A 19,967-nucleotide genomic window follows, 5' to 3' on the forward strand; every position below is an offset into this window, starting at 1 on the left:
TTAGTCTTGAAAGGTGCTAGAGGATATAATTTCCCAAATATCCAGTAAAACAATGATCCTGATAAAAACAGTAGGATATAACTGTAAAGAAAAAGCTAAAACCAAATAGATAATAGTAAACAAAGAGATCTTGTAAACCAATGGAAGTGGCTAAAATATCATAAGAAAGGTATATATTCCTCCATGTTTATTAACTGATTAAGCATTTATTGCTTCCCTGGTGGCTCAGATGTTTTAAAGAATCTACTAGCAGTGCAGGAGACCCAGGTTCGATCCTGAGTCAGAAAGATTCCCTGGAGAAGGAAATGGCTATACGCTACAGTCCAGGGGGTCACAAAGAGTCTAACATGACTGAGCGATTAACATTTTCACTTTTCAAACATTTACTGAATGTTTAATATGAACCAGGATCAGTGCTATGCACTGAGGATGATAAGTTGAAAAAGACACAGTGCTAATGCTTAAAACACTCATAGTCTAGTAGGTAAGACTGACATAAGAGCTAATATGTAATATGAAATATATACAGGGTGCCTAAGTCACTCTACCTGAGTGAGCCAGGGAAGGACTTGAAGGAGATGGCACACAGAAGGTGATAATAGATTTTTACTCTTTCTCTTCAGAGATTTTTTAATATTAGCAGCATTCTTACTTTATTGAGCTGCAGATACTTGCTATTCTTACAAAAGGATATTGGTCCTTTAAACTTCATAATTACCTATCTGAACTGTGGAGGAGAGAAAAAATAGGAGTTGACCAGCTAATGTAATCCTGTGTGGTATGAACCAAATTAAAATTAAGGCCAACCAATCGGGGTAGACAGATCTCAAGAAGTTGTTTTGTCAATAATTCATGCTGGGATTGGCATATGCTTATAGGCAGACAGTGAGCAGAGATCAGGACCCCTTTGGACTTGTAATATGTAAACAACCAGGGATTTAACTAGTAAACATAAACAGCAAAAATATTTTTAGCATAATATAGTGAGTGGATGGTCTATGAGAGAATAATTTCTTGAAATTCAGAACACATATCACTTCTAGGAAGCCTTGCATCCACTTCCATTCTTCCCTTGCCTCAGTCTGGGGAAAAATGCACATTCTGTATACTGCCATAGTATCACTGTGCTAACTTGTATTGATGGCATTCATTGTATGGAATGTTTATTGTCTGTCTCCCTGTTAGGTTGTCAGCTTCCCAAGGGAGCTGTAATGTCTGTAATGTCAATGCATTAAAGTACCTTTTAAAATATAAGTGTTATATTGATAGATTAAACCAATAATCTAATAGGATTTTTGAAACATAGTGAATAAGAGAGATCAGCTTGGATAGTGGAAATATCATTGGAAATGCTACCATGTCCCTCTAATTGTATGATTTTCCCCAACAGCGGTTAATAGGAATAATAAAGCAAAAGCCTTCAAAAGTCTTCTCCTTGCAGAATGAACTAAAAATAACTAGAAGGGGTACCTCATCTTCTGCTAACATTAGTACCCCAGGCTGTCATGGCCTCAGCTCGTGTGCCCCTGGCACCCACTGGCCATCTGGAAAGAGGGTTGAATTCTAACCAAGATGAGTTTATCCACTGGTTCCAAATTTTCTCCCCCAGACTCACCAAATCTCTGTGATACCTCTGAAGCAATTGGTCTCTCAAATTGGGCCTTTGGGGTGGTACTCTGAACCTTCTGCTTTGGTAGTGACATTGATTAAAATAAATATGCCCATTGGATATATAAGAATGGTGGACTTGCTTCATGGTACAGTGTGTCAAGAAGCTAGGCACAGGTCCATCTGGGCACCATCATAATTAAATATATATAGAACTATAGAAAAAACTCTATTAGAGCTATTTGGGACTGATAGTGGGGACATTGACACATGAGTGCCCTTAGTGTTGAACTACAGGTTCTTGACGGAAGTTGTTTCATCAGGGAAAGCCATGTAACACGTGTGGCACAATAAACCACCCATACTAACCAGTAATAAGTAGGTTAATGGGTATCACTTGTTCTGAATAGGCCCACGTGGCTAATGTCTTAGTACGTCCAGTATAGATATTGCTTTAGATTATCTCACTATAGAAAATTTAAACATTGAATTTGACTAGGATAGTGCAAACTGGGTAATCAACAATATATGAGTGCTGAAGAATGAGCTGCTTATATGTAAGTTCCTGAGATGAAAATGTTTGGCACATCAGTGTATATGCCACGAAGTGTTAAATTGGGCATTGCACACTATTTCTAAGTGGTGTTCAGAGTAACTGCAAATAGAAACCCTAGGAGTTACTGAGAGAGCCTGGGTTACACAGGTTACGTGTAGCGTATGTAGCATTACACGGTTAGCACCAGTGTTCACGGACAGTTCTGTTGCCTGTCAGTGTTAGCTCTTGAGCGTGATGCCCTTGGGTGCGGTGTATCAGGTCGCTGTAGACTTCCGCTGCTGTGCTGACAGGTACTTGTTAGCCTTGATATTCAAGTAATAGTTTTCCACATTGCTTAATCTTTGGCAAGAGTTAATTGGCTTAAATCTCTTATTATCAGTAGGTTGTCTGCCTGCTCTTTCCATCTCAGTAATTAGCCATATCACAGTGGCTTACCCTTAATTCCAAACTGTTTGCTGGTTCATGCCTGGCTGAAGCTAGCTGACCATGTTACTCTAACCCTATGCTTCCATTTAATCCAGCAAATATAGCCCAGGTGTGGTGTCTCCTTGGGAGACACAAGGAGTGTTAATTTCCAGCTGCTTCCCTAGGAGCAGATATGGATTCTGCAGAAGTAGCTGATAAAAACAGATGGACATGTTATGGTCAGAGTATTAAGACTTCCAGAGTGCCTTCATGCCAGATTTCCATATAATTTCCCCCAAACTCCTTTATTTCCTTTGTGACACATTTTCCTTCCAAATCCTTAGAAAGGAAATGTATTGCCATCCTAAACATCCCAGGTCAAGGCTTAATTAATGCTTTAAAATAAAGGTTCCAAAACACCAGGAGAGTTTGTCATTTTCTCCCTGGTTTGTTTTGTGAAGAGGGAGGAGAGAAGGTGAGGAGGAACCCCTCCTGTTCCATGATTACATCCTACCCACTCATTTTCTCCTTTTCTCCTCTGCTTTTGATTTTTAGTGGCGGTCTTAACAGAATGTCAAGATCAATTTGCAGCATGGTTTAACTCAAGGTTTGCATTCTGCCAGCAGCAATTGTCCCTGCAAACAATGCTGTGTGTTCTTGTAACTTCAGAAGCTTTTAGAAGGATCATGGCAAGGGCAGCATCTAATGACTTTATTAGTGTAGGGTTTCAAAATGGGCTCAGTAATTGTTCATATCTCTTCGTCAGCAAGTCATAATTACTGCTCAGCATTGTCCAAGGGTGCTCTTGTAAATAGTTTCCTAATAGTACTGAAAGGAAGGAAAAGAGGGAGAGGATAAAAGGTGATGGCCTCTTAAAATTGAGAAGAAGCCAGCCTGTATACAGATGATGGCTAAACTGTTCACAATTCATTTTTTACTTTTTAAAATAGACAGTTATCCTTTTAAAAGTGTTCTTTGATATAACTTGAAATTACCACTTTACAAGCTTTTTTAACTCTGATTTGGATACTTCTCACACTGCTCCCTAGTACTGCAGTCATAACTGGCTGGTGGTGCATGCGTTGTATCTGAATCAAGCATTTGTGTAAAAACAGTTTTACTTCCTTGACATTCATCTATTAATAATTAATAGTATTCAAGAAATATGTGTTTAACTCAGATACAGTTATCTGTTTTCACAGCCTACATGAAGACTATTATAAAAGAACAATGCAGGGTGATACTGTTGACATGGCAGTCCGAAAGCACATTTAAGTTTTTATCAAATCCCATTTTCCTCATGCACTAGACTTTTCTTATTACTCTATTGGCGGTTTCCTTGGTCTTTCTCCTAAACTCTGTGCTTTGAGTATCCTAGGGGTCTTGATTTTGAGAGTCATAGAATTAAAAGAATTGTTGGATTCTCAAGATATATATAAAGTTTGAGCTTCATACCAAGCCTTCACCCCCTTGTGCTGTATTGCCAAATCCATACCTCTTGTGTGACTCCCATGTATAGTTTTGTGCAAATATTCACTTCCAATGGCTAGTTATCTTTGTCTTTTAGGAAATACAGGTTCAAATAAATATGACTACCAGAGATACTCGATTCAATTTATATATATAGATTACTAAACCTGAGTTATTAAATGAAACAAATTCTAAAACGATGACATTCCCCAAATAAAATATTTTTAAAGTAATATACCCCCTCATATTTGCTTTTCTTCTTTTCCTGAAATTGATAAGATCTCAAGAGATTTTTCTTCATTGCTTCGTCAGTATTGATAATTTCTATTTTCGTGGTTGTTTCTGAAGAATTTTTACTAATCATGTCATCTATGCCATTTAAATTGGTAGCATATTTCTCTCTTTCATAAATGCTGATAGTAAAATGCTGAGAGAAACTATAAAAGAAACATATTAGGTCAGCCATGTAAAACCATCCATGGAAACTGATTCCTTTGATACTTTTCCAGTATTTGCCTTTCAGTCTACATAGGTGCTTAAAAGAGGTTTTAGTGCCCAATAATCTTAGTGATTGAATCTGCCAAACATACCACCAAAAATTGAAAGAGGAAATAGCTACTTGTCTGAAGTTGAGGGATCAGGTGAACTCCTATTTTGTAGATGTTTAGGTAGTTTTTTAGGGAATAGGTTTGGTATCCTTTACTTCAGCATACATTTATATATTTGTACTTGGTTGGTTGCATTATCATAATAGAGAAAAGTATCAATTTTATATATTTACAAATAGAGTTTACTGTAGGGTTTTTAAACAGCCATCTGTTAATTTATCTGTTGTTGACTGATTCAGCCTGTAGCCACAACAATTTTTAAAATCCTCCTAATAAGTTGTCACCTTTCATGTATCTTTCCTTTCCTCAGTATGTGATCAGCACCAGGAAAGTCCTCTTTAACATACTTCTCGACAGATCTCAACTAAGGAAAGAAGGAGGCAAGTTTATATGAACAATAAAGAGACTGTGACTTTTATGTCTCAATCTGAGAAATTGTTTCCCAGTCCCAGTATCAAATAAGGTGTTCTCAAATAAAGTTACTTAACAACCACAGCAACAAAAATTTATTATTTGGATATTATGAAAGCTATGCAACTATTATTTATTAGTTCTTAAAGCAAAACCTATTCACATTTAAATATGTTAACTGTTATTCTTAAAAGACTGACTTTCAATACATTTCCTCGCTGTTTATGCCGACAGTCATACGTAAATCATAAAATGAGGTAAATTAAGAATAAGACTCAGTTAGTCTGGGATTATGAGGAATAAGGGGTTATTAGGCAGGTGATATAATATTTGTACCTTTTTTTTTCTTCTGTGAAAATGTGGGGGACCTGACCCTATTTGAACTTTTTACTTCTAAAATTCTATGACTTTCTGATGATGTGAACACACAATTTTCAATAGAAAAATGAGAGGTAAGCAAGATTTCATTTTAAAAATGAATGTTAATAAAATTTGTAAGTAGATTGTAGCATACTGCCCTTACCAGCTTGTGATGCAATCAGAGTGACCTTAGTGGGGTCTAGCTAAGGAAACCACAACCATTTCCCACCTCTTTTACCAATAAAGGCATCTTCCTTATTCTTAGAACTGTCATTCAAACTCTTGCCATTTGTGATGGGAGCCTCTGCTTACTGACAGAGTGTCAGTAGCTAAGATCAAGATTATCAATACTGCTTTAAAACACACACACACACATAGCAATTGCAGTCATTAATTAAGCCCCAACTGCGTGTCAGATGCTGTATATGTTGTTGAGTCGCTCGGTCGTGTCTGACTCTTTGCGACCCCATGGACCATCTCCCGAAACTTGCTCAAATTCATGTCCGTTGAGTTGGTGATGCCATCCAACCATCTCATCCTGTGTTGTCCCCTTCTCCACCTGCCTTCAATCTTTCCCGCCATCAGGGTCTTTTCTAATGAGTCAACTTTTCGCATCAGGTGGCCAAAAGATTGGAGCTTTGGCTTCAGCATCAGTCCTTCCATTTAAGGTTAATTTCCTTTAGGATTGACTGGTTTGATCTCTTTGCAGTCCACGGGACTCTCAAGTGTCTTCTCTAACACCACTATATATAAGCTCACTTAATCCTCACTCTATATATACATTACCCCCACTTAAACTATAGTTCTGTAAAGTCAATGGTAAAGCCCAATTTCACACGTTAGGAAGCTATTTTGACTCAGATTCTGTGACTTACTCAAGGTCACGTAAATGGTTGTTCCAGATATAAATCCTAGATCTACCTGTGCTTTTCTGCCTCATACTTCTTGTCCCTTGACCTTGTCAGGCTGGATTATTACCAACAAATTGTACAAAAACTGTGCATAGAATTGTGGGAGGTATAAGAGAAGTATAAGACATGATCTTTTGCTTAGGGAACAAATAAACACCAAATTCACCAAATCTTAAAGAGTTAACATCCAGTTTGCAACTGTGCAGGCATTTTCCCATATGTTATGTCTAACTGATATTACTACAGTCTCTACATGATGGCTCAAATGGTAAAGAATCTGCCTCCTATGTGGGAGACCTGGGTTTGATTCCTGGGTTGAGAAGTTTCCCTGGTGAAAGAAATGGCAACCCACTCCAGTATTCTTGCCTGGAGAATTCCATGGACAGAGGAGCCTGGTGGGCCCCAAAAAAGTTAGCAAAGAATCGGGCATGACCTGAGTTACTAACATTTTTACATGAATCCTGCTAGGGACAGAGAGATGAAAGCTTCAAAAGATTTTGAGTGGCAGAGGCTTTTGCAATAGTACTTTTTCCCATAGAGAACTTCTGCAACTTGCTCCCTTTGGGTTCTAGTTTTGGCCTTGGAATTACCTGAAATAAGATTAGCCTCTTTTCTGCATTGTAGTCTTTTATTGTTTAGCCCTAACTGTCTTGTTTGCCTTAATTTTCTTGCCTTTCCAACTAAGTATATTTATTTCTTCCGTTGTTCCTCATATGATAGAGTATCTAGACCTAGCCCATTCTAAAGGGACCCAGAATCGAGCATAACATTTCACTTGAAATTTGTCTGATGCTGTGGTCAGTTGTAGTCTATAACTCTATTATTGGCTTTTATTGAACTGAGGAAGTCAACTAAAATCCCCTAGCAGTTTTTCAGGTATGGGGTGGTCCAGAATGGACTGGGTCTGAGTTGTTATTGATATTAAACCAGATTTCTACCATTCTCTACTAATGCAATTGATTGGCAAGATCTTCTGAAGCTTTGGTTCTAGTAACTCTCCCAAATTTTATCACTTGTAAACAATACCTGAACTTCTTATTGTCTCCACTCCTGTTACTATTCTTGATAATTCTCTCAGTTCCCAGACTTGTCCAACTAGAGAAAAAATGTTTTCTTCTCTTTGTTTACCACACTTAAATCTGGTCATCAATAGAAACTATATCACCTTATATATTTTTATTTCAAACATCTGACTCTGATGAACACATCCTATTCCACTCACCTCAAGTGTCACCAGTGCTAAAGTTGTTTCATTTTGTTTTTAATCTCATTATGCCCTTCAATCTGTTGAGCCCCACCACCTGACCTCATCCACCCTTTCCTGTGTCCAGTCTTCATTTCCTTCCTTGTCCTATTTAAATTTCAAGGTTCATCATTAGCACTTCTTTGTACTACTTGAAACTCCTTCATCTCTGTCTTCCTCCGTTGCACTCAATTTGTTGACCCAAACTCTTCACCTTCTCTACGCCCATGCTTTGCAGTTGAACACTGCTGGAGACAATCACACTGACTGATTTTTTAAAACAATAAGTGCAAGCAAGGTTTTGTACATAAGCATTGAATTCAGTTCTGAATTCAGTTCTGGCAGCTAAAGGAGAAAGAGGAAATGTGATGGGCATATCCTCACTCATTCATCTATCCATCCAATGTATATTTATTTTATGTGCCAGGTACTATGCCTTAGAGTTTATGATTTACCATTTAAATTTTTCATTGTCTCATAAAAGGTAGCCTAATCATTTGTGTCAAAATTTCCTGGCACTGAGTTCAAAGAATTTTGTTGCGTGATTTTCAATTTGAGAAACATTAGGAAATATAATAAAATATAAAAAGCAATTATTTCTACTATTGTAGAAAGATGAATCACTTTAAATAGATATTTCATATATTAATCCCCTGTAAAAACAGAGGGCTTTATGTTAAGTCTTTTTTCAGAGATGGTAATTCTTTAGGTGAATACGGCCCTAAAATACTCCTTTTCATGATCTAACTCATAACAGGCATAGAGCTTAGAAAAAGCCTTGTAGTAAACCTGACCGTTCAACTTTCTGTCAAACATCAGCTGTCTCAAATGAGCCTTTGTCGAGTGCTGCATTGTAATCAGTTCTTACTTGAAAGCTTTGATGAGTGACTAAAGTGCTAATACTCTGTGCTGTTGGTCATTTATCTTTTAAAGACTTTTCTCCTGTGTATAAGACTTCTCCTGATGCTCTTCTACATTTTTTTTAATCCATTAGAATAATAGTTCTTTTCAAATACATAAGGAAATTGTATATAAATATCAAGGTCTCAAGAAAAGCCAACCAACTCTGAAAAATTTTTATAAAATAATGCTAAGTGAATCTTACATAATAACAAAATCACAAAGTCTCCAAATTTTGCAGGAAAAAAAAATATATAGACTATAACATGGAAAAAAATATGTATATCTTCATTCCCCACCTTAGAGTAGGGCATAATCTTACTTTATGATGATTCCATAGAAGTTACAGAGCACTGAAACTTTTTTTTTTTTTAGCACTGTAGCTTGTATGTATGACTTGTTTAAGTGATATGAGTCTAAGATGTGCTGTTATAACTGACTTTAGGAACCATTTTGCCATATATTTAATTTGGGGGGAAGGGAAGAGAAAGGAAAAGCCCGTTTTGACTCTAAAGTTTATAATAGGGAGGAAAAAGAGGTAATATTGATTAATCCACAGACCAATTCCCAGAGTAGATATTATTGCCTTCACTTTATGTGTGAGAAAACAAAGGCTCAGAGAGATTAGGGCTTCCCTGATAGCTCAGTTGGTAAAGAATCCACCTGCAGTGCAGGAGACCCTGGTTCAATCCCTGGGTTGGGAAGATCCCCTGGAGAAGGGAAAGGCTACCAACTCCAGTGTTCTGGCCTAGAGAAATCCATGGACTGTATAGTCCATGGAGTTGCAAAGAGTCAGACACAACTGAGTGGCTTTCACTCACTAACTCACTCAGAAAGATTAAGATATCCAAAGAAACAATTGAAGTGAAGTTGCTCAGTTGTGTCTGACTCTTTGCGACCCCATGGACTGTAGCCTACAAGGCTCCTCTGTCCATGGAATTTTCCAGGCAAGAGTACTGGAATGGGTTGCCATTTCCCTCTCCAGGGGTTCTTCCCAACCCAGGGATCAAACTCAGGTCTCCCGCATTGCAGGCAGACGCTTTACCATCTGAGCCACCAGGGAAGCCCCCAAAGAAACAATTAGTAAGCAACAAAATCAGGTTTATTTTACTCCAAAGTCTTTGTCTCACAATATTATGTTGCTTACAATAATTCCTATTAATACTTTCTCTAATATGTTAAAATTCGGATACTTTATACCTCTTCTAAGTAACATTTTCAATTAGTAGATGGTGACGGGATGAAATTATGTTAAAACTACAGAATGCTAAAAATCAGTTGGGAAGCTTAGAGTCATGAACTTGTGGATGAATACCTGCTATTTTGAGGGATCAAATGACCTATCAAGGTAGAAGCATACTGAAAGAGGCCTTGGAGACTGTGGTAATTCATACCAACTGTCTTAATTAAACTGATTTCAAGGGACTTTGCTGGTAGTCCAGTGACTAGGACTCTGCCAGGGAGCCCAAGTTTGATCCCTGGTCAGGGAGCTAGATCCCACATGCGACAACTAAGACCTGGCACAGCCAAATAAATAAATAAAAATAAACTGATTTCAACTAAAGTAGTTGGAAGAGAGAAAGGAAGATTGTATGATCATCAGTGTTACGGTGGAGATAAAAGTTATTGAAGCATGAACTAGCCCATTCTTGTAACAAATATTGATATATACTGTTTGGCAGTAGGTGCTAGAAATACAGATGTGATTAAAAGATGATTCTCCTATGAGCTGTCCAGGAGCACTATCTCGGAACAGAAAGTTCTCATGATTTCTAAGCTCCCATTCCTTTCTCTGATTTTTTTCCAGCCCTTAATCTGAGCCACTCTATCTAGCCCCCAGTTTTACATCAGATTATGTTTCCTGTTTGGCAGTGTTGATTTATCAAGCCCGAAATAGTCTTATTATCTTAAGAACAAAGACCGTGTCTTATCTTGCATGTTTAGTAGACCCTCATAAATACTGATCAATTGGTAAAGGGCAGAACACAGAAAAAATATTATCTGCCACTTAACATAAATTTGCTCTCTTGTATAGCCCCTGGAAAATGAATCTTCTCTTTACATTGCTAGAGAAGAAATGTCTGCATTCGATAAGCTATTGGGTTAAATGTTTTCTGTTCTCTCACCCAACTTAAAATGGGGTACTTAAATGTTTTTGAGTAATAAATGTTTATATTCTTACTCATGGTGAGAAGACAGCCAGTTATCTGATTATTGTCCCTCCAAAAAATTAGTATAAATTGGTCCCTGTAGATTAGTTACAGCCCTATTATTAAACTGTCAGTGTCTCAAAGCATTTCCACTTGAATAATTTATAGATGACAACAAGGAGATACATGTTTTTTTAAAAACTCTGATTACTAATCTGTTGAGACGATTTAGCAGTTTACTATTACTGGTTAGTCTTAAACCACAGACAAGTGAAAGATGCTTTTCAGATTAAATTTTCACAAAGTTTCATCTTGTGTTTTCTTAAATTCACCTTTAGTTTGGCTGTGTTCTTTAACACGCACACATTCAGTATTTGCATTTGTACAGAGAGACATTATACTATTCTTTTAGAAAACAATTTGACAGTATGTATCACCAGTCATTAAATGATTCTATACTTTTTTTACCCTGTAATTCCACTTCACAGACTTTTCCCTTAAAAATACTTTAAGAATTTATCCCAGTATTATTTATACTGATTAAAAAAACTAAAAAGAAAAATCTAGTTGTAGGTGAATAGTTATGAATATGGCGATGTTACGTCTACTCAATGGAATGTTATTCAGCCATCTAACTTGCTAGCTTGGTTCATTACTATTGTGTAGGTGGCAAAAGGACTGTATCCAACTAAACACTAATTACCACAGGAAGAAAAAGATGTACTTGTGCAAAAGACTGATAAGAAATAGACAAATGTCATTAACATTGTGGTAAATTTAGGGATTGTGTGCAATTTTTCTTTGTTTTTGTAAGAGTTACTGTCTTAGGTTCAAATTCTTTATTGACTGGGTAATACCTTCATATTAATCAAAACTCAAGTCATAGAAGGGTATATAATGGAAAGTCTCCTCCTTATCCTTGTTTCTAAGTTACCCTTTTCAGGAGTAGTATCTTAAGCTTCTTATTTATCCATCCAGAGATAATATTATATATAAAATATATCATCATTTTCCCATTTTACACAAATGGTAAACAGTATTTAACACCTTCCTTTTCCCACTAATGTTGTACTAAAAGATACTTCTTATCGGCTCATAAAGAATCCTTTCTATTTTGTGACTACATAATATTCCTTTAAATTCCATAATATACTATAATTTATTTAACCAGATCCTATTGGTTATCATTTGGGTCATGTCCAATATTTTTCTATTACAAGCTTACAGTAAATAACTATGCACATATATTTCCATCTGGAAAATATATCTATAGAATAAATTCCCAGTTTTAGGAGTACTGGGTTAAGAGTTAGTGTATTTAATTTTAATAGACACCGGCAAATTTCCCACAAGAGAGTGGGTACCAATTTCACTCCTACTAACAGTGAGCAGTAGTACCTGTTTCCCTATAACCCAGCCAGTGCAAGGTATTACCAAATTTTATTTTGTCTTTACTAATCTGACAGATAAAAAATGGTTTCTTAATTAGGAGCTAACTCATCATGGCATCCGGTCCCATCACTTCATGGTAAATAGATGGGGAAACAGTGGAAACAGTGGCTGACTTTATTTATCTGGGCTCCAAAATCACTGCAGATGGTGATTGCAGCCATGAAATTAAAAGACGCTTACTCCTTGAAAGGAAAGTTTTGACCAACCTTGACAGCATATTAAAAAGCAGAGACATTACTTTGTCAACAAAGGCTCATCTAGTCAAGGCTATGGTTTTTCCAGTAGTCATGTATGGATGTGAGAGTTGGACTATAAAGAAAGCTGAGTGCAGAAGAATTGATGCTTTTGAACTGTGGTGCTAGAGAAGACTCTTGAGAGTCCCTTGGACTGCAAGGAGATCCACCCAGTCCATCCTAAAGGAAATCAGTCCTGGGTGTTCATTGGAAGGACTCGTGTTGAAGCTGAAATTCCAATATTTTGGCCACCTGATGTGAAGAGCTAACTTATTTGAAAAGACTCTGATGCTGGGAAAGAGTGAAGGCAAGAGGAGAAGGGGACGACAGAGGATAAGATGGTTAGATGGCACCACTGACTCAATGGACATGAGTTTGGGTAAACTCTGGGAGTTGGTGATAGACAGGGAGGCCTGGTGTGCTGTGGTTCATGGTGTCACAGAGTCAGACACGACTGAGCGACTGAACTGAACTGAAGTCATTAGGAATTATTTTGAGTATCTTTTCACATGTTTATGAGCCGTTACTGTTTCTGTTTCTGGAAGCAGGCAGATATTCTTTGTTGATCTTTTCCCAGTTATTAAGGGTTCTTTATACATTAGGGAAATATATCCCTTTTCCTGTGGTTTCAAATTCAGAATTTTTTTCCAGTTCATAATTTATTTTTTGGCCTAGCTATGGTTTTCTTCTAACCATGTGAAAACTCAAAATTATCACTTTTCTCTTTTATGCTTCACTCTGCTTCAACTGTACTCACCTTTCAAATATGCTAGATGGTTTCCAGCTTTAAGGTCTTTGTGTTTGCTGTCCTCTCTGCCTGGAATTCTCTCCCCAGAGATATGTGTTCCACTTCATCCTTTACCTCTTTTGAACCTTTGATCAAGCATCAACTTTTAAGTTGACTTCTCTATGTAATATTGCAACACCTCTTCCCTGCCTTGTTTTTCCTCCATCACCTGGAGCTCACAGACTTTAGTTTTGTCTCACATTATATTACACCTCACCTATACAGATGACGGAGAAGGCAATGGCACCCCACTCCAGTACTCTTGCCTGGAAAATCCCATGGACGGAGGAGCCTGGTAGGCTGCAGCCCATGGGGTCGCGAAGAGTTGGATACGACTGAGCGACTTCACTTTCACTTTTCACTTTTATGCATTGGAGAAGGAAATGGCAACCCACTCCAGTGTTCTTGCCTGGAGAATCCCAGGGATGGGGTCACACAGAGTTGGACACGATTGAAGTGACTTAGCAGTAACAGCAGTCTACAGATGAAACAAGTGGGAATTATCTTCAATGTCATCACCTCAGGAGACTAGACCTAGAAACTAGGTCCAGTGAATATGCCATTGCCCAAGACATTTAGGGGACACTTCTTTAAGAGCTGCCTTCAGAGAAAGCTTAAAGGCTCTCAAAGAAAGAAGTTCTGCCTCCTAAAAGCAGTGTTTCTTAAAGTGTGTCCCACTAAACACTTGAATCAGAAACACCTTGGAGGGAGACAGTTGGGAGCTTATTAAAAAGACAATTTCCTGGTCCTTACCACAGATCTGTTGAATCAGAATCGCTCAGCGATGGGACTGAGGAATTTTCCTTTTGAATAAACTTCATAGGTGATTCTTAGGCCTTTAAAGCTTGAAAATCACTGCCTTTATAGTCAGTGTCTCCCAGCTTGTTTACCTAACTTATTTTGACCCAAAGACTTAGAACTATTTTGAAACCTCAAAGCCACGTTTAAAGGACAAAGGTTCATATGCCAGTGGTGCTGAAGTTTATCTCCTGAAATGAGCTGCACAATGGATGGGCATGCAGACTTGGAGAAATGTTGTTGTGGTAGGAGACGGTAGTCTTTGGCTGCTTTTCGTATGCTTGACAATGCTAGCAACATTGTTAGGTCTCACTTTACATGTTGTAGGCCCTTGGCTTTAACTTCCCTATTAAGGGCAAAAAAGAAGGGAGAATTCTGTGTTGGCTAGGCAGTAGATGATCTCTAAGGTCCTTTCTGTGTATTTTGTGTTCTGGTTTTTCTACTGAGCTATATACGTGTTTTTTAACAAACCCTGAACACATGAATGAATATGTATAACTAATGAGGCTTACTACTATAGCAAAAGTCAAGTTTGGCTTGCTTTAAAAAGAAGAGCCTCCTTAAAGTGATTTCAAGAGATATAATATAAAAAACAAACAAACAAAAAGCCACTCAGCAACCCATACTGGAAAAGCCCTATATTACTGTTGAATGTGAATTTCTTCTACTTGATAACCTTTTGTTTTGGAAAAATGATTCACACATTATCAGAAAGGCATTTAATGTGTTTAATAGTTCAAGGGTAAGCAGCCAGAAATTGTGATGCTTCTTGGTTTCAAATTAGTTAACATTGTGTGTGTGTGTGTGTGTGTGTGTGTGTGTGTGCGTGTGCATGTGCATGCGCACGCACAGCTGCATGCACACAAGCATGCGTGAACACTTTCAGTCAAGTATGCCTCTCTGCGACTCCATGGACTGTAGCCCGCCAGGCTCCTCTGTCCATAAAATTTTCCAGGCAAGAATATTGGGAGTAGGTTGCCATTTCTTACTCCAGATTATTTAATTTCATATTCCCTTTTAAGTGTGTAAAGTTTTAGAGTACTGCACAACTGCAGCATTTATAATTGTACTTCCTTATTTCCCAAATATCAATACCTGCCCTTTAGTTCTCTGAGAGTAATTCCAGTGGTTGTATTTGTTTCGTCAACAATTCTTTGATGCTGTGTCTTAATATACAAAAAAATCTTTTAGTGTTGGCCCATAGGTATAAGTTATCATTCTAATCGTGGAAAAAATGATAAAAATTTTGAATATAATTATGAATTTAATAATGATCAAATAGCTACCAATTTTAAGGGTCTACCATGTTCTAAGCACAGTTCTGAGTGCTTTCTATGTCTTATAAGAGTGTTAAGCATTTTAAAGATGTGTTATTTTCACTTTATATACAAGGCTTCTTTAAACTTATGGATGTCACATTAAAATGTAATAATCAGGAAGCCTCACACAGAGTATTTAACAGTGTTTTAGCAAATGTGCCTCTTTACATTACCTGATATACAGTAGGTAGACAGCAGATGTAGAATTTCATCACCCTCTCCCTAAATTGTTGTGTTTCTTTTAGTATATATTTTTTTTGAAATAACAGTTTAAAGTTGATGACATATGTATTTATGGGTTTGATTGAAAGAAACTAAACTATATCATGTTTTGAATTAAAATGAGATTACTTTTTCTCATATCTGATTTATTAGTAATCCTGGTTTCCATTAGCAGGATAGAAAAGATCTCTGCTTCAGCGACTGAAAATTTTACTAATGATTAATATATGCTAGCCATCAGATGTTCTGTTTATTTTTCTCCTCAAACTTTAGATTAAAACCACTTCCTCTTATCTTTCCAATTTAGACTTCTAATAGCAAGATTGGTGAATATAAGCTTCTAATTATATTTTCTTGGGCCTCCCCGGTGGCTCAGATGGTAAAGAATCTGCCTGCAATTCAGGAGATCTGGGTTCAATCCCTAGGTGGGGAAGATCCCCTGGAGAAGGAAATGGCAACCCACTCCAGTATTCTTGCCTGGATAGAGGAGCCTGGTGGGCTAGTCTATAGGGTCACAAAGAGTCAGACACAACTGAGCAACGAACACTTTCACTTTCTTTACCAAGGCCAGAGTTTGAGGCTTCACTTCCTATGCCCACCACTTCCACCACTACCTACCCACCCATGCCCCAGGGAACAGTGAGTTGCTTTATTAATTCTGACTTGTTATTAACCATTTCACTTCATTCATTTTCTCAATCTGCCCTTCTTCTTTCCCTCATTTTACCCCCTTAATAAGAGCATTCTTTGTCTTTTCAAATTTGTTACTTTAGCCTTTGGCTTTGGGGGGTTGATTTTGCAGTTTGTTATTCCCATTCCTCAAGTCAGTCTATGATACATAGGTTGTTTGGCTTATTAAAATATTTTACAATCAAAAAACAAAGTCATTTCTTCTTGCCACAGAATGGTTACCATTGCTTCCCCCTTTGGTGTTTGAGATTGCAGCAGTTCAGTTGCTGTGGAAATAAATCATTTATCTCTTCATGACACCTGACTCTGATGAGCACTATTGGTAGTTAGACAAGTTTGCTGCTGCCTCTAGATGTACTGACACACTTTTGTGTTTTCAAAGGAAGAAAATACCACAATTATGAGAGAACTGCATTTATTCTCTTAAAACCACTTGTTTTCCCCATGTCTTATTTTGCTGTAAGGTTTTGAACTAGATTTCTGCTACCTGTAGTGTGATGTGAATGGTAACTTTGTGTTGTGAATGATTTTAAGAAGCAGGGCCTCCCACCCATGAGAAAGATTTGATATTTGCATTGTGAAGTTCTTGTAAATTGTAAAGGTAGGAACTAGCAAGTAGGAATTTTTTAATTGGAGGCTGTCCATTGGCGCTATGGGCTCTTGATGGTTGCAATTTGAAATTTTCAAACCTTAGGAAGATCTTAGGAGCCAAGATCTGAATTCTTAATTAAGATCTGCATAATTCAGATCTTAGGAAGATTAATCAGATTAATTAAAGTTTTAACAAAGTTTCTCTGATTTCAACAAATTGTTAGTTAAGGTCACTAGAAAGCATCAACTGACTATGTGATCCCTTAATATTTCTCACCTGCTGAGAAATGATTGGAATGATTTGCTAATACCTGGTAGAAAACTGATTGTTTTTTTATAGTAAATGAATGGTTTAATGGTTAATGTGACCTTGAAGTCTGTGCCTCCCTTGAATATTTTATATAGTTTTGAAATTTATGTTGTAAATTTAAACCCAATTAAATACCTATATTTTCATAATTATTTTCCCATCTCCATTTTCACAAAAAGAGGATTTGGGACATACACAATTTCCAGGCAAAATTGTCTTGAAATCGAATTCCTAAAACTACTAAGCCAACCTGCCTGCCTGCCTGGCTCCCTTTTCTTCCTTCCTTCCTGGCTTCTTTCCTTCCTTCACTTTTTGCCAGGTCTCCTCTTTAGCTAGTATTTAATATCACTCATGAGGCTAATGCTGTGATGGACATCTACTCTGTGATATCCACTTAATCCATTAGTGTGAAAGCAACAAGGACTTATTTTCTCCCTTTTGTAAGAAACAGCATTCCAACTGTTTTTTGACATCTTTAATTTCAGAGGTTGCCAGTGATCAGATGAGGGTTAAGATTGACTTTGAAATATTTTAGTAGTAAGCAGAAAGAAAAATGAGATCTAACTTTCTAGTCTCCTGATCTACACATCTTCACTGATGAATTAAAGCTGTATGGGTGTGAATTTTGGTATAGAGGCTTAGGCTGCATCAGCACCTTTTATCCCATAATAGGTGTGGAATGTGAAGATCTGAATTTTCATGGGGGCACTGATATTTCATGGTCAACAATGGGATTTTTAAGGCCTTGTCATTTCAGATTGCCATGAGATCTGCTTATTACTGCTTTAAACGTATGTATGAACCTAACTCCCAGTGAATTTATTGCAGTGGTGCTAACTTGTCTTGACACTCTTACCAACAGTTCTCGTGGCCCTGTGTGTAGTCACAGCACAGGTTTTTGTGGAGGATTCAGCCTAAATTTCTGGGATAAATTTCTATACACAAGAAATATATTGGCTTTAAAAATTAAGTGGTTTGATTCTGTTTTGAATTTGGATATCAAATGAATCTGAGCACATGACATTTTAATGCCGTTTGTCTTTTCAAATGGATTTACTCTCTAATGCATGTGACGACAGGACTTTGCTCATCAGCTAGAACATACATTTCAGAGGAGTTGTTACCTAAAATATTATCATAAGGCATGAGAAAACACATGATTTAAGTTGCCTTTCATGAACATAATTAAGAATTAATAAGCCAGTACCAGTGGCTAGTCCCCAGAATTTCCACTGTTTTGCCTTTTGTGACCTGTGTTATTAAAAGTCCATTATTTTTACAGACTTTATTAAATTGGATCTTATTAAAGCATTCTATATTTGCATTTGGTCTTTCATAATTCATTATTATTATGACATTTACTTTTTACCATCAGATCTGAAAACATATCATAAGCTACCCTTTTCTCTTGAAAGAAATGCTAATTTCAAACAGTCCTCTAATAGAAGAGAAAAGCTTTATCAGTTTTTTCATTTATTCCAGATCGTGTTAAGAATACTAATGCTAGACTTCGGTATGCTAATATCTCTGAGCTTTTTTTGGTCAAAAGCTTAGAATTATTATTTTTATCCCATGCTAAGTATGAAACTAGAAGACCTGCTACTACTGGAGAAAACAGCAATTCTAAAGTACAATTCTTTATTCTAAGGACCTGCAAAAATGTTGCTGAATCCTGTTTAGACTAGGATGCAGCTGGTCAATTTAACTTTTACCACCCAGTATTTGTCCTCTTGAAGAAATTCTTTCCTCATAAAATTCTTTTTGTTTGTTTTTCTGATAGTTTAGGGTAATACAGCTTGTCATGTTTAAAACTAAGAATGCTATGCTGTCAGTCCTACTCAGCACTTAGGGTGTGCCGCCTGATTTTCTGTTTTCTGATAATAATTTCTGATATTGATTTCTGATAATCATTTCTATTCCATTTTTGATGTAGTTGAAAACTTAATATAGTAAGATTTTATGTATTGATATCAGGCAGACTGTCTAATTTAATATAACTGAATTTTTTCAGTTATAATATTACAATTGTAATAAGACTGAATTTTTTCTTTGGGTAGTAGTAAATTTCTTAAATTCTGAAGTGAAGCTAACTTTGGATTTTGTCTCATTTTAGATTTCTGACAATGTGCAATAGACACTTTGGCAGTGTTGTTGCACAAACCATTCGGACTCAAAAAACAGATCAGTTTCCACTTTTTCTGATTATTATGGGAAAGCGATCATCTAATGAAGTGTTAAATGTGATACAAGGTAAAGTACATTCATAAGAGGAGTAGAGTGTCTCCTTATTTATGTAATAGCCTTATTAGCTGAAAATTATTCTCTGTATTGGTGAATATCTTTGCATTTTGAAATATAGAACATCCTGAAGAAGAATATCTTCAAAAAGTATAGGTGCTATGAAATATGAAATATACTACATGAAAATCCAATCAAAACACCTTAATAAAACTGCACAGCCCTTGGGATATAGGTTAATCATGTTAAATATTCAAAATTGCTAAGTTTTCTAAAATGAAAATTAAGTCATAATCAGTCATCAAAGATGATGTCATTTGTGTGTGTGTGTGTCTGTGTATACGTATGTATATTTCTTGCTATAATTTTGATTGGTTGAAGGAAATCCTTATATTTAGTTATCTGGAAAAACTTGTGACTGGGTATTGTGAATTGAATAGTTCACAGTAGCAGTTATTTTTCCTTATTTGTGTGAATCTATGTCTAGAATGCAACCTTGAGGTGTGAAGCTATAGAATGCCCGTCAATTTAATCACAGCGCACGTTCTTTACCAAAAAAATGAGTGTTAACTAACATACCCTAAAGATTAGCATAAAAAATTACCTTATTCGTGGCAAAGCTTAAATTGAAAACAGTTCCTTTTTTCTATGCCACAGGGAAAACGATGTTTCAAGTGCTCCAAGCTAAAGCTTTTGTCTGAAATA

General features: G+C 36.7%; 1 protein-coding gene across 1 annotated transcript in view; it reads left to right on the forward strand.

The window, feature by feature from the left end:
• The window catches only part of FAF1 (Fas associated factor 1), a 481,413-nt gene that overhangs the window by 356,625 nt on the left and 104,821 nt on the right, over positions 1-19,967 (forward strand). Inside the window, exon 14 of the mRNA XM_065913426.1 lies at positions 19,138-19,274. Coding sequence (XP_065769498.1) covers positions 19,138-19,274 — 137 coding nt within the window. The remainder of the gene's footprint in view (positions 1-19,137; positions 19,275-19,967) is intronic.

The sequence above is a fragment of the Muntiacus reevesi genome, chromosome 1 (assembly GCF_963930625.1).
Source record: "Muntiacus reevesi chromosome 1, mMunRee1.1, whole genome shotgun sequence".
Classification (NCBI taxonomy): Eukaryota; Metazoa; Chordata; class Mammalia; order Artiodactyla; family Cervidae; genus Muntiacus; species Muntiacus reevesi.